Source organism: Microcaecilia unicolor, chromosome 2, assembly GCF_901765095.1.
Source record: "Microcaecilia unicolor chromosome 2, aMicUni1.1, whole genome shotgun sequence".
NCBI lineage: Eukaryota > Metazoa > Chordata > Amphibia > Gymnophiona > Siphonopidae > Microcaecilia > Microcaecilia unicolor.
In genome coordinates, this window is record NC_044032.1 from 12,369,197 (window position 1) to 12,383,926 (window position 14,730).

General features: G+C 44.2%; 1 protein-coding gene across 1 annotated transcript in view; it reads left to right on the forward strand.

Moving 5' to 3' along the window:
* CA9 (carbonic anhydrase 9) overlaps positions 1-14,730 on the forward strand; it is a 230,676-nt gene that overhangs the window by 146,947 nt on the left and 68,999 nt on the right. Inside the window, exons 5-6 of the mRNA XM_030192759.1 lie at positions 4,517-4,609; positions 9,623-9,689. Of these exons, the coding sequence (XP_030048619.1) occupies positions 4,517-4,609; positions 9,623-9,689 (160 nt within the window). The remainder of the gene's footprint in view (positions 1-4,516; positions 4,610-9,622; positions 9,690-14,730) is intronic.

The following is a 14,730-nucleotide window of genomic DNA, read 5'->3' on the forward strand; positions in this document are numbered from 1 at the left end:
ATTGTAAGCCACATTGAGCCTGCAAATAGGTGGGAAAATGTGGGATACAAATGCAACAAGTAAATAAATAAAAAGATAGTTTGTTCCAAAATTATGCAGCTTGGAGTGGAAAAGGCAAAGTCTGGAAAGATTTGTATTGAAGATCTTTAGCAGTAGCAAAATTGCCTGAGTAGTATAAATGCTGTTCAAATCCTCCTGGTACTGAGGTATTTATTTATTTTTATTGCAAAAACTTATACCTGGCCTAACGCTAAGTGGTACCAACTTCTACTGTTTCTGTAACATTAGGTTTGGGGTCACATCCTCCTGGAGTATCATCCTTTCCATGTCCTGCTGGTACCAGGGTATCATCTTATTTAATCATTTCTTTATTAGGAACTTACGATATACCATTTTAACTGACTAAGCAGGGCAAGGCAGTTTACAAACTAAAATACGCAATGGAAAGTAGTAAAAGCAGCCTTCATGCCAACAACAGAAGGACAAAGACGTAGGGGCCCTTTTAATTAGCTGCGTAGGTGCCTACGCATGCCCAACGCATGTCAAATTGGAGTTACTGCCCGGTTACCGCATGGTCTTTGCAGTAATTTCAATTTTGGCGTGCGTCTGCTACGTGCATCTGAAAAATATTTTTTATTTTCTGACGCGCAGCAGCTACGCACGTCAAGTGGCATTTGATGCGCATAGACCATTACCGCCCGGTTACCGCGTGAGACGTTAGTGTTAGGTCAATGGTTTGCAGTAAGCTCTCATACCCAAAAATGGATGCGCAGCAGTTTTCATTTTGCCGCACGTGCATTTTCGGCAAAAAATTTTTAAATGTATTTTTTGTAGGTGCGCTAAAAAATAATTCTGCGCACTTACACACCAAAACACGCGTCTACACTACCGCAGGCCATTTTTCAGTGGACCTTAGTAAAAGGACTCCAAAGCTACAGGGCAGTCAACAGCACGCCCCGACTCCAGACCAATCAGATATCATTGGCCTTTTTAAAAAGCCATGTCTCCAGCGCTATTTTGAATTTTTTCAACGACAACTCATTACGAATAGCAAGTGCTATTCTGAAGGGATAGCAAAGGGACTTCCAAAGGGACAGAGCTACAACATAAAAATCAGTGCGTCTAGTAGTTTTTAACTGCACTGAACAGGGTTCCGGAAGGACCATGTGATAGTTATTTTGTGATCGTAAAGGTCGTGTAGGTGTACAGGGAATAGTAGGAGAGGCCAAGCACGGGGGAATCCCTTAAAAGCAAACGGTAAAACCTTGAACCGAGATATTCGATAGAGAGGCCAATGGTGTTGTTTCAATGCTGGAGTTACATGATCAAAACTTCATAGGTTACATAGAGGGGCATAATCGAACGCGAACGCCTATCTCCATGGGCGTCTATGTCCGAAAACGGGTACGTGAAGAGGCAGGACAGACAGTATTTTCGAAAAAAAATGGATGTTTTTCAGCTGGGCATTTGTTTTTTTTAGCGATAATGGAAACTAAAAACGCCCAGCTCAAAAACGTCCTAATCTGAGCCACTTGGTCGTGGGAGGGGCCAGGATTCGTAGTACACTCGCACCCCCCTGACATGCCAGGACACCAACTGGGCACCCTAGAGGTCAGTTTGGTGGACTTCAGACAACGCTCCCACATGCATAGCTCCTTTACCATGGGTGCTGAGCACCCAACCCCCCTCCCCCAAAACCCACTACCCACAAATGTACAACACTACCATAGCTCTTAGGGGTGAAGGGGGCACCTACATGTAGGTACAGTGGGTTTTGGAGACCTCCCATTTACCAGCACAAGTGTTACAGGTGGGGGGGATGGGCCTGGGTCCACCTGGCTGAAGTGCACTGCGGTACCCACTAAAAGTGCTCCAGGGACCTGCATACACGCAGGCCTCTAGGACTTGTTGCTGCTATATAACATTGGCACACCAGTTGACACCTGAAGACTAATCTCTCCGAAAACGTCCTTTATTGGAATAAGCACGCTTACTCACAGTTAACTGCAGATCAGAGGTTGTGCCCCACTGGCAATGAGTCTCCCTGGTACTGAGATTAGCAGTAGGTCATAGCTGGCAGAATGGTGTACAATGCCCTCTTTCAGCCACATTCAAGGTAAGAACTAAGTTCTGTAACGTGGCTAACACGTGAAAGGGATCTAAAACTGGCTTACAAAAATGGCCACTACCTCATGGACTACCGGAAACAAAACAGGGCACACTCTGACCCAGTAAGCAGGGGGAAAAGCACCATGGGAGTAGGGCCTACCAACTACCAACATTGTGAGCATTTAACACAAGCTAGTGGAATCACGGAGCTCAATACCCTACACCCACCACAATGCATTGCTGATGTGACTCTGCAGTGCCCTTAACAGAAAAGGTGTCACACTCACCCGAAAGCCACATCAGAACCAGGGAAAGGCTGTCACAGGATAGAACACATTCTGCTGTCATAGAGGTGGGTACAGCATTTGAGGCTGGCATAGAGGCTGGAAAGAAAGTTATTAAAGTGTTTTTTTTTGTGGGAGGGGGTTAGTGACCACTGGGGGAGTCCGGGGAGGTCATCCCCGATTCCCTCCGGTGGTCATCTGGGCAGTTGGGGCACTTTTTTGGGACTTGTTCGTGAAAGAAAAGGGTACAAAAAAAGTGACTCAAAATCGTGGTAAAAAGGCTTTTTTTTTTTTTTTCGATTATCAGCTAAAGACGCCCATCTCTCCTCGGCCAATAACCACGCCCCAGTTACACCTTCACCACGCCTCCGACACGCCCCCGTCAACTTTACCCGTTTCCGCGATGGATTGCAGTTGGAAACGCCCAAAATCGGCTTTCGATTATACCGATTTGGGCACCCACGGGAGAAAGACGCCCATCTCCCGATTTGGGTCGCAATATAGGCGTTTTTCTCTTTCGATTATAAGCAGGATAGAAAATGAATTGCAGTATTTTGTAGCATTTGATATTTCTTAAGGATCGCTTTCATCTTAGGTAGACTATATTACAGTAATCGATCTTGGTATGAAAAGTGACAAAATAAATGAGTGAAAAGTGTCTTCATCAGAGAAGGTATGAACAGAGCGTAGTTGCCGAAGGATAAAGAAACCAGATTTTCAAATAGCTGACACTTGAGGGATACATGAAAGTTGGGAATCCAAAATGATCCTGAGATTACGAGAACTTTTTACCAGTGTTTCTTTAGTGAGAGGTTAGGAGTCACATTCTCCCGTTGCTTTTCGCATCTTCCAATATGGAGGTATCATTTCGTAGTGTTTCTATAGTGTTAGGATGGGGTCACGTCCTCCTGGTACTGGAATATCATCCTTTCCATGTCCTGCTGGTACCAGGGTATCAACTTGCAGTGTTTCTTTAGAGTGAAGAGAGGGGTCACATCTTCCTGGTACTGGAGTCTGATCCTTTTCACGTCCTGCTGGTACTATGGTATCAACTTGCAGTGTTTCTTTAGTGTGAAGAGAAGGGGGTCACATCTTCCTGGTACTGGAGTCTGATCCTTTTCACGTCCTGCTGGTACCATGGTATCAACTTGCAGTGTTTCTTTAGTGTGAAGAGAAGGGGTTCACATCTTCCTGGTACTGGAGTCCGATCCTTTTCACGTCCTGCTGGTACCAGGGTATCAACTTGCAGTGTTTCGTTAGAGTGAAGAGAGGGGTCACATCTTCCTGGTACTGGAGTCTGATCCTTTTCACGTCCTGCTGGTACTGGGGTCTCATCTTATAACTTATTTTTCAGTTAGGCTTCCTCTGCCTGACCTTTAGCTCCGCTGCTGTATTTATGAAAACCACTGATAATGACTTACTTACAAAGGTATTATGGGTAACAGTCCGGCAAAGTAGTATCTGAGCAAATAGTAAATAGCAGGGGTTCTTAACCTTTTTTGGTTCCTGTGCCCCTTTAACTGAAGTTAGAATATGGTAGATTTAAAACAAACAGGAGAAAGTTTTTCTTTACTCAGCGTGTAGTTGGACTCTGGAACTCGTTGCCGGAAAATGTAGTGACAGCAGCTGGCCTTACGGAGTTTAAAGGGGGTTTGGACAGATTCCTGAGGGAAAAGTCCATTGAACATTATTAAAAATTACAATATATATATATTTTTTAATGGGTTTTGCCAGGTTCTTGAAGCCTGGCTTGGCCGCTGTTGGAGACAGGATGCTGGGCTTGATGGACCATTGGTCTTTTCCCAGTATGGCGGTTCTTATGTTCTAACAATGAAACCCTCGCACCACCTTCCTAAACCCACGGATTGACTACTGACAGCCACTTATGTCGCTGTTAACCGCTAACTGTTACGGTTGTACTTAGTTATTCTACCAATAAGTGTCCTAATAAGTGTCTTCACTCTGTCTAGAAAGTTTCAATAAATTGCCTCAGATTTCCAGACCTTCTCCCCACACCGTTTGACCCCTTCTCGCCCACCCCACCCCTGGTTAAGAAGCCCTGCTATTAACTTAAGCTACCAAGGAGAAAAGATTGACCTGCTCTGTCTCTGCTCTTATTACAGATCCATGTGGTTCACTATTCCACAGAGTTCAGCAACATCCGAGAAGCCATGACAAAACCCGGGGGTCTGGCAGTACTGGCGGCTTTTATACAGGTAATTTCGGGATATCAGCTGAGGGCTTCCGGAGAGCCACATCTCAATAAGGGAAAAGGGAAATGCGACTTGATATACCGCCTTTCTGAGGTTTTTGCAACTACATTCACAGTGGTTTACATATATTCAGGTACTTATTTTGTACCAGGGGCAATGGAGGGTTAAGTGACTTGCCCAGAGTCACAAGGAGCTACTACTACTACTATTTAGCATTTCTATAGCACTACAAAGTATACGCAGCGCTGCACAAACATAGAAGAAAGACAGTCCCTGCTCAAAGAGCTTACAATCTAGTAGACAAAAAATAAAGCAAACATCAATTAATGTGTAGAGGAAGGAGGAGAGGAGGGTAGGTGGAGGCGAGTGGATACAAGTGGTTACGAGTCAAAAGCAATGTTAAAGAGGTGGGCTTTCAGTCTAGATTTAAAGGTGGCCAAGGATGGGGCAAGACGTAGGGGCTCAGGAAGTCTATTCCAGGCACAGGGCGCAGCAAGACAGAAGGAGCGAAGTCTGGAGTTGGCAGTAGCGGAGAAGGGAACAGATAAGAAGGATTTATCCATGGAGCGGAGTGCACGGGAAGGGGTGTAGGGAAGGACGAGTGTGGAGAGATACTGGGGAGCAGCAGAGTGAGTACATTTATAGGTTAGTAGAAGAAGTTTGAACAGGAGCTGCAGTGGGAATTGAACTCAGTTCCCCAGGATCAAAGTCCACTGCACTAACCACTAGGCTACTCCTCCAGGAGTGAGTTTTAGGGTAGAGGTGTTGGGTCAGAGATGAGATTAAGGGACATACATGAATATACCTGTGATGGGGTTTATGACAGATATTGTAAATCTAAAAAATATTAACAACTTTTATAGGGGACAGTGGTGTGGTATGATACACTTTCTTTCGTTAAGTGTATGATGTTTTAGCGTTTTTGTTCCACAGTATTTGGAGATATCACTGTCATTTCACTTTGTATTGTTATCCAGTGAAAAATTTCAAAATAAAAAACTTTAAAAATATCAACAAATTTTAAGCAGCAAACCTATTTCAGTAGAAAGGAGTTTCTCAAAGTAGGGGTTTACCATATGAAGCTGCAAGACGGTAGGCCAAGAACCAATATCAGGAGTAGGAGTAGCCCACTGGTTAGTGCAGTGACTTTGATCCTGGGGAACTGGGTTCAATTCCCCTCTGGGCAAGTCACTTAACCCTCCATTGCCCCAGGTACAAACAGGTACCTGTACATACTATGTAAACCGCTTTGAATGTAGTTGCAAAAACCTCAGAAAGGCGGTATATCAAATCCCATTTCCCTTATGACATCATAATATCAGAAGTGAGCCAAGTATGGGGCAATCAAGCCATTGTGACATCACTGATGAGGTTGGCTCTTATTGGTGGAGGAGTAGCCTAGTGTTTAGTGCAGTGGACTTTGATCCTGGGGAACTGGGTTCAATTCCCACTGCAGCAATTTGTGATTCTGGGTAAGTCACTAAACTCTCCGTTGCCCCAGGTGCAAATAAGGACCGGTATATACTATGTAAATCACTTTGAATGTAGATGCAAAAACCACAGAAAAGGAGGTATATCAGTCCCTTTTCCTTCCCCTATTTCTCATGGAAAGGGCAGTGGATATCTGGAGTTCTCTCCCAAGGGAAGTGGTGGAGTTTTGTAACCCACTGGACCTGCCCCCTTGGTCCCACCCGTTCAGATATATGTCCATGGCCACAGAGCTGCGAACCACAGTAGGGCATAGACTGAATAGCTGCTAAGCCCCTGCTGTTGACCTCTGCTCTGACCTGCACACAAAGCTCCAGATGTCTTGCCCACCGGTGTACTGCACCCCCTGCTGCCAGAAGGGTTGGAAGGAAAGGTTTGCCTTTTTGCGGATGACAACCATAGTTCAAACATAGTAGATGACGGCAGAAAAAGACCTGCAAGGTCCATCCAGTCCAATAGAGTGGATACCCTGGAGGGAGCAGAAACAATGAGAAGGGGTCTCCAAGAGTTAGAAGAATGGTCGAGGGTCTGGCAGTTAAAATTTAAATTTTTTTTAATAATCTAGCTCAGTGTTCTTTTATCAAATCCAATTAATTTAAACTAATTTGAAATTAATTTAAAGTGATATGTGCTCAGTTCTAGCAAATTCATACCATTACATCCCCAGGGGAATATTTGGTGGAATCATAGGAACCATCATTGCACAACACAGTGTTCCATTTTCAAAAAAAAGTATGTACTTACTCTCACAGTTTTTTTACCTCTCAATTGAAAACAAAGAGATTACATCTTATTTTCACCATTCTAGTTAAATCAAAGTAAATAGCTCATTAGCTGATCCCTGCTTATGTTTCATATATGCCCTCTATTGTTTAACAAATGAGCAAATTACCTTTCCCACCTATACACATAATTATCTCATACCATATACAGTGGTGGAAATAAGTATTTGATCCCTTGCTGATTTTGTAAGTTTGCCCACTGACAAAGACATGAGCAGCCCATAATTGAAGGGTAGGTTATTGGTAACAGTGAGAGATAGCACATCACAAATTAAATCCGGAAAATCACATTGTGGAAAGTATATGAATTTATTTGCATTCTGCAGAGGGAAATAAGTATTTAATCCCTCTGGCAAACAAGACCTAATACTTGGTGGCAAAACCCTTGTTGGCAAGCACAGCGGTCAGACGTCTTCTGTAGTTGATGATGAGGTTTGCACACATGTCAGGAGGAATTTTGGTCCACTCCTCTTTGCAGATCATCTCTAAATCATTAAGAGTTCTGGGCTGTCGCTTGGCAACTCGCAGCTTCAGCTCCCTCCATAAGTTTTCAATGGGATTAAGGTCTGGTGACTGGCTAGGCCACTCCATGACCCTAATGTGCTTCTTCCTGAGCCACTCCTTTGTTGCCTTGGCTGTATGTTTTGGGTCATTGTCGTGCTGGAAGACCCAGCCACGACCCATTTTTACGGCCCTGGCGGAGGGAAGGAGGTTGTCACTCAGAATTGTACGGTACATGGCCCCATCCATTCTCCCATTGATGCGGTGAAGTAGTCCTGTGCCCTTAGCAGAGAAACACCCCCAAAACATAACATTTCCACCTCCATGCTTGACAGTGGGGACGGTGTTCTTTGGGTCATAGGCAGCATTTCTCTTCCTCCAAACACGGCGAGTTGAGTTCATGCCAAAGAGCTCAATTTTTGTCTCATCTGACCACAGCACCTTCTCCCAATCACTCTCGGCATCATCCAGGTGTTCACTGGCAAACTTCAGACGGGCCGTCACATGTGCCTTCCGGAGCAGGGGGACCTTGCGGGCACTGCAGGATTGCAATCCGTTATGTCGTAATGTGTTACCAATGGTTTTCGTGGTGACAGTGGTCCCAGCTGCCTTGAGATCATTGACAAGTTCCCCCCTTGTAGTTGTAGGCTGATTTCTAACCTTCCTCATGATCAAGGATACCCCACGAGGTGAGATTTTGCGTGGAGCCCCAGATCTTTGTCGATTGACAGTCATTTTGTACTTCTTCCATTTTCTTACTATGGCACCAACAGTTGTCTCCTTCTCGCCCAGCGTCTTACTGATGGTTTTGTAGCCCATTCCAGCCTTGTGCAGGTGTATGATCTTGTCCCTGACATCCTTAGACAGCTCCTTGCTCTTGGCCATTTTGTAGAGGTTAGAGTCTGACTGATTCACTGAGTCTGTGGACAGGTGTCTTTCATACAGGTGACTATTGCCGACAGCTGTCTGTCATGCAGGTAACGAGTTGATTTGGAGCATCTACCTGGTCTGTAGGGGCCAGATCTCTTACTGGTTGGTGGGGGATCAAATACTTATTTCCCTCTGCAGAATGCAAATAAATTCATATACTTTCCACAATGTGATTTTCCGGATTTAATTTGTGATGTGCTATCTCTCACTGTTACCAATAACCTACCCTTCAATTATGGGCTGCTCATGTCTTTGTCAGTGGGCAAACTTACAAAATCAGCAAGGGATCAAATACTTATTTCCACCACTGTATAGCACCGGGTAATATACGTCCCCTATAGTGAATATACTCTTGGGTAAGATCTACATACACTTAGATATATGTATGTGTATAAATAGAAAGGAAGAGAAGTGTCTGAGTTACTACATACAATCGATGTAACACTTAATGAACTCCATAAAATATGCTCTGTTTCCTATTTGCTTATGTGTGATTCTATTTCAGATCTCACATCATCTACTCCCCTTGAACTCATTCAATTCCACCTTCCCCCATGATGTTGCATACCCTATAATACCGGGATTATTCCCATCACTTATGCTCTAATATTGTCCCCTTGACTCTGGCCGAGTTTCGCAATGCTTTGGTGAGGCAGAGAGGAGCTGTACAGAGCTTCTGCCTATCCCCAGTGTCCCCCAGGGGACAATGTCAGGGAGGAAGAGAAGAATGGTAGTGAGGCACAGAAGAATGGTATGTGATGTCTGCCTATCACCAGCACAATGAAGGTCTGCTAAAGGATAAAGAATGTCCCCCATTACCTCTCCACTCTTATCTCTCTCTACATTCCTCCCCGTGAACTCCGCTCACTGGACAAATCTCTCTTGTCGTCCCCCTTCTCCTCCACTGCTAACTCCAGGCTTCGTTCCTTTTCTCTCGTAGCACCTTATGCCTGGAATGGACTTCCTGGACCTATATGTCTAACTCCATCTCTACCTGTTTTCAAAACTATGCTGAAAACCCACCTTTTCACTGCTGCTTTTGGCTCCTAACTTCTACTCAATTGCCCTCCTCTTGTCCCTTCCTTCCTTCTCACCCATTTCTCTTCACCTATTACTTCATTACCCATTACTTTTCATCACCCGTATCTGTCTTGTCTGTCTGTATTATTTAGATTGTAAGCTCTTTTGAGCAGGGACTGTCTCTTTGTGTCAGATGTTCAGCACTGCGTGCGTCTAGTAGCGCTATACAAATGCTAATAATAATAATAATGTCCATCTGCCTCCAGCTGATTGTATCCGGTGCTTTCTGTTGCAGGCTGGATCTGAGGAGAACCCAACCTATCAGCACCTCCTGCAGTATCTTCCTCAGGTTAGCAAAGAAGGTGAGAGGTTTCTCACATGTACAAAAATCTGTTCACACTTGTAAACACTATAGTTAGAGTCAGAGATATTGCAGAATATGCAGAAAAGTGTAGGCACAAGTCCTACAGAGTAAATTGAGAGGGGCAGCAGATAGGAGACAGGTTTCCTGCAGAGCAAGTGGCTGCAAGTGAGGTAAAGGCAGATGATAGGAGGTGCAGTTCAAGGGAGGCATGTTGGGGCAACAGAAAGTAAGCAAAAGTCCTATGGGTCCTGTGGGGAGGGGGTCAGAAAAGCAGAAAAGAACACGCATGGAGTGAAGCAAAAGAGGCAGGTAGAGAGCAGCAGATAGGAGGAAGATATCCTGCAAGAATGTAAGGGAAGCAGGGAGATGATGAGGAGCAGCAGATATGAAGAAGAGGTCCTGCAGGAATGTAAGGGAATCAAGTAGATGATGAGGAGCAGCAGATAGGAAGAAGAGGTCCTGCAGGAATGTAAGGGAAGCAGGGAGATGATGAGGAGCAGCAGATAGGAGGAAGAGGTCCTGCAGGAATGTAAGGGAAGCAGGGAGATGATGAGGAGCAGCAGATAGGAGGAAGAGGTCCTGCAGGAATGTAAGGGAAGCAGGGAGATGATGAGGAGCAGCAGATAGGAGGAAGAGGTCCTGCAGGAATGTAAGGGAAGCAGGGAGATGTTGAGGAGCAGCAAATATGAAGAAGAGGTCCTGCAGGAATGTAAGGGAATCAAGTAGATGATGAGGAGCAGCAGATAGGAAGAAGAGGTCCTGCAGAAATGTAAGGGAAGCAGGGAGATGATGAGGAGCAGCAGATAGAAGGAAGAGGTCCTGCAAAAATGTAAGAGAATCAAGTAGATGATGAGGAGCAGCAGCAGCAGATAGGAAGAAGAGGTCCTGCAGAAATGTAAGGGAAGCAGGGAGATGATGAGGAGCAGCAGATAGGAGGAAGAGGTCCTGCAGAAATGTAAGAGAATCAAGTAGATGATGAGGAGCAGCAGATAGGAAGAAGAGGTCCTGCAGGAATGTAAGGGAAGCAGGGAGATGATGAGGAGCAGCAGATAGAAGGAAGAGGTCCTGCAAAAATGTAAGGGAAGCAGGGAGATGATGAGGAGCAGCAGCAGATAGGAGGAAGAGGTCCTGCAGGAATGTAAGGGAAGCAGGGAGATGATGAGGAGCAGCAGATAGGAGGAAGAGGTCCTGCAAGAATGTAAGGGAAGCAGGGAGATGATGAGGAGCAGCAGATAGGAGGAAGAGGTCCTGCAGGAATGGAAGGGAAGCAGGGAGATGATGAGGAGCAGCAGATAGAAGGAAGAAGTCCTGCAGTAAGGGAAGCAGGGAGGAAATGGGAGGAAGAGATCCCCCAGGAACATAAGGGAAGCATAGAGCAGATGAGAGCAGCAGATATGATGTGCTGCTTTGTTTTTACATTTTTAGAGGGTTATAATCCAAGTGATTTGATATTATTGATAATTCTTATGGGTATTCCTGGGTGCCAACGAGCATATATGTCTCTCTTGTTTTGTTTTTGCAATTTCCCACCATAGAGGTAAATTGAAAAGTTTTTATGAGAAATCATTCACATTTCAAACAGAAAAATTTTGGAATATTCTTCTAGTTGAAATAAGATTAAAAACATATTTGTTTTCAAAAGTCTCTGATGCTAGGTCCAACTTGGGAGTCAGCACCTAAGAAAAAGATCTAGGGGTGTTATAGACAATGCACTGAAATTTGCCCATTGCGAGGCGGTGGTCAAAAAAAGCCAACAGTATGCTAGGAGGAAAGGGATGGTAAAAAAGACCAAGAATACTATAATACCTCTGTATCGCTCCATGGCACAGCCTCACCTTGAGTATTGTGTTCATTTCTGGTCATCATATCTCAAAAAAGATATAGTGGAATTAGAAAAGGTTCAAAGAAGAGCGACCAAAATGATAAAGGGGATGGAACACCTCTCGTATGAGGAAAGGTTAAAGGGGGGGTTCTTCAGCTTGGAAAAGAGACAAATGAAGGGGAATATGATTGAGGGCTACAAAATCCTGAGTGGTGTAGAACAAGTAGAAGCAAATCGATTTTTTACTCGTTCGAAAAGTACAAAGACTAGGGGACACTCAAGGATGTTATATGGAAATACTTTTAAAACAAATAGGAGGAAATATTTTTTCACTCAATGAATAGTTAAGCTCTGGAACTCTTTGCTAGAGGATGTTGTAGCAGCGGTTAGCGTGTCTGGGTTTAAAAAAGGTGCATTTGGATGCCCAGTCTTCCAGTTTTCAAAGGTCTTCCTTCAATTTTTCACATGTGTTTTAACAACCTTGAATAGTTTTGCGCCATCTGCAAATGTAATCACCTCACTCGTCATTCTGATTTCCAGATCATTTATCAATATGTTAAATACCACTGGTCCCAGTACAGATCCCCGTAGCAATTCACTATTCTAATCTAATTCATGACTTATAGACTGGATGAATGTTGCCCTTTTCCTAACAAATCTAAATCCCTCATCCCTGCACCATCGTCTCAACCACGCATTGAGACTTTGGAGCTCTGCCTGCCTCTTGGGTCCTGTGCGTGGAATGGGAGCATTTCTAAAAATGGTACACTGGAGGATCTGGATTTCAGCTTTCTACCTAACAGCCTACATGCACTTCCCCCGCACTATCTAAATTCCTATCTAGGTGATGCCTAGGGTTCGCCACCTTCACACCAGGCAGGCAAGTGACCAGGTGATCCTGTTTGACATTTTGTCTAGTGGTTTCAGATGTTTGATTATTGTGCATATGGTTTGTGTAGGTTGCAGTATTATGTAAGTTACATGCGAAATACTAGTCCAGCCCATGCTCCTTACCTGTGAATGTGCCCCTTGCATATAATGTTAAGTTGCAAGCGTGATTTGTAGAATAATGCCGAGTGCTCACTTACCACTTGAGCACTCAGTGCTATTCTAAACGTGCACTTACCTGCATGAGTGCTAGTATTCTATTCATTTATGCAAGCAATTGCACATAAATTTAGGCACTGTGTTTTGAATCCTCCAGGGACAGGGAAATACCTAGAGAATCTGAATGTAACTCACCTTCAGCTAATACTGAAAAATATGAGCAAAATCCAAATGTATACTACTACTACTACAAATCATTTCTACAGCGCTACCAGTCGTACGCAGCGCTTCATAATTGAACATGAAGAAAATACAGTCCTTGCTCAAAAGAGCTTACAATCTAAATCAGGACAGACAGACAGGACAAATAAGGGATAAGGGTAGGACAGACAGATAGGACACATAGGGAAAAGGGACTATTGAAGAGAGGAAGACAAGATAAAGGTTACGAGCAGGTGACAAGTTAGGAATTAAAAGCAGCATCAAACAGGTAGGTCTTTAGCCTGGATTTGAAGGCAGCCAGGGATGGAGCTTGACGTAATGGCTCAGGAAGTCTATTCCAGGCATAAGGTGCGGTGAGATAAAAGGAACGGAGTCTGGAGTTAGCGATGGAGGATAAGGGTGCAATTAGGAGAGATTTGCCTAGTGAACGGAGTTCCTGGGAAGGAGTGTAGGGAGAGATGAGGGTGGAGAGGTAGTGAGGGGCAGCAGAGTGAATGCACTTATAGGTTAATAAGAGGAGCTTGAACTGTATACGGAAATGGATAGGGAGCCAGTGAAGTGACTTCAGAAGAGGGCTGATATGGGTATAGCGACTTTGGCGAAATATTAATCGTGCAGCAGAATTTTGAACAGATTGAAGAGGAGAGAGATGGCTGAGTGGCAGACCTGTGAGAAGCAAATTGCAGTAGTCCAAGCGAGAGGTGATGAGAGTGTGGATAAGGGGTGCTGGTAGCATGCTCAGAAAGCAGACGGCGAATTTTGGCGATATTATAGAGGAAGAAATGACAGGTTTTAGCAATCTGTTGAATATGTGCAGAGAAGGAGAGGGAAGAGTCGAAGATGACCCCAAGGTTACGAGCAGATGAGACAGGAAGAATGAGTGTGTTGTCGACAGAAATAGAGAGTGGGGGAAGGGCAGAGGTTGCTTTAGGTGGGAAGATAAGGAGCTCAGTTTTAGACATATTGAGCTTCAGGTTGCGGTGAGACATCCAGGCAGCAATGTCAGACAGGCAGGCAGATATCTTGTCCTGGATTTCTGCCGAGATTTCTGGTGTGGAGAGGTAGATCTGGGAGTCATCAGCGTAAAGGTGATATTGAAAATCGTGGGCTGAGATCAGAGCACCGAGGGAGGAAGTATAGATGGAGAAAAGGAGTAATTAATAAATACAGTGAGGGGATATGTGGGTAAATCTGTAAAAGTGCTTTCCTTAATGTCCTCACCAGACCAGTCCAAAACTTGTGGGAGTTGTGACCATAGTTTATGGTTTATTTTACTTAATATACTATCTTTCCTTATGCAATAGAAAAGCGGTATCCAAAATTCAAAATAATAAAGAAATGGAAAGAATGCCATTTGTCATAGGGAAGCAAAAGGACCAAAGAGAGATTAGTAAAGAGCTAGGTAACAGGAAGCCAGTTGAAATGGCCACATACAGTAGGTGGTTAGTAAAAGTCACAAACATACATGAGTTTAGGTGGGAGAGATTGTGGACGTTACTGGATCCTCATGGTTGTAGTGTTGCCAGACCATGGGCCAAAAGCTTTTTCAATTAAACAGGTCTTCAGATAAGTTCTGAATTTAGGGTAGGAAGGTTGAAATCATAGTGTGAGTTCCAGAAACAAAGCGCTATAGAAAAGAATGGTCAACTCCTCGTGGGCCTGTCGTACAGTGGGGATTTGATGGAATTGGTTAGTAAAGAAACAAAGAACCCTAGGTGGTACGTAGGGGATGATTAGTGAGGAGAGATACAGACCGTGAGGGTGAGGGAAAATGTTAAGGACAGAGAATTGCGGAGACTTGGGTTAACAGATGTTCTGAGTTCACTCGAGAGCTGTGACTGTTCTGTAGATTGTGTGTTATATGTTTGCTGCATTTAGGTGACAAGTAGCATAAAGTGAGGAAGTGAGTGACTGTGAATTAACATTGTAAGACCTATTGAAAGGTGCT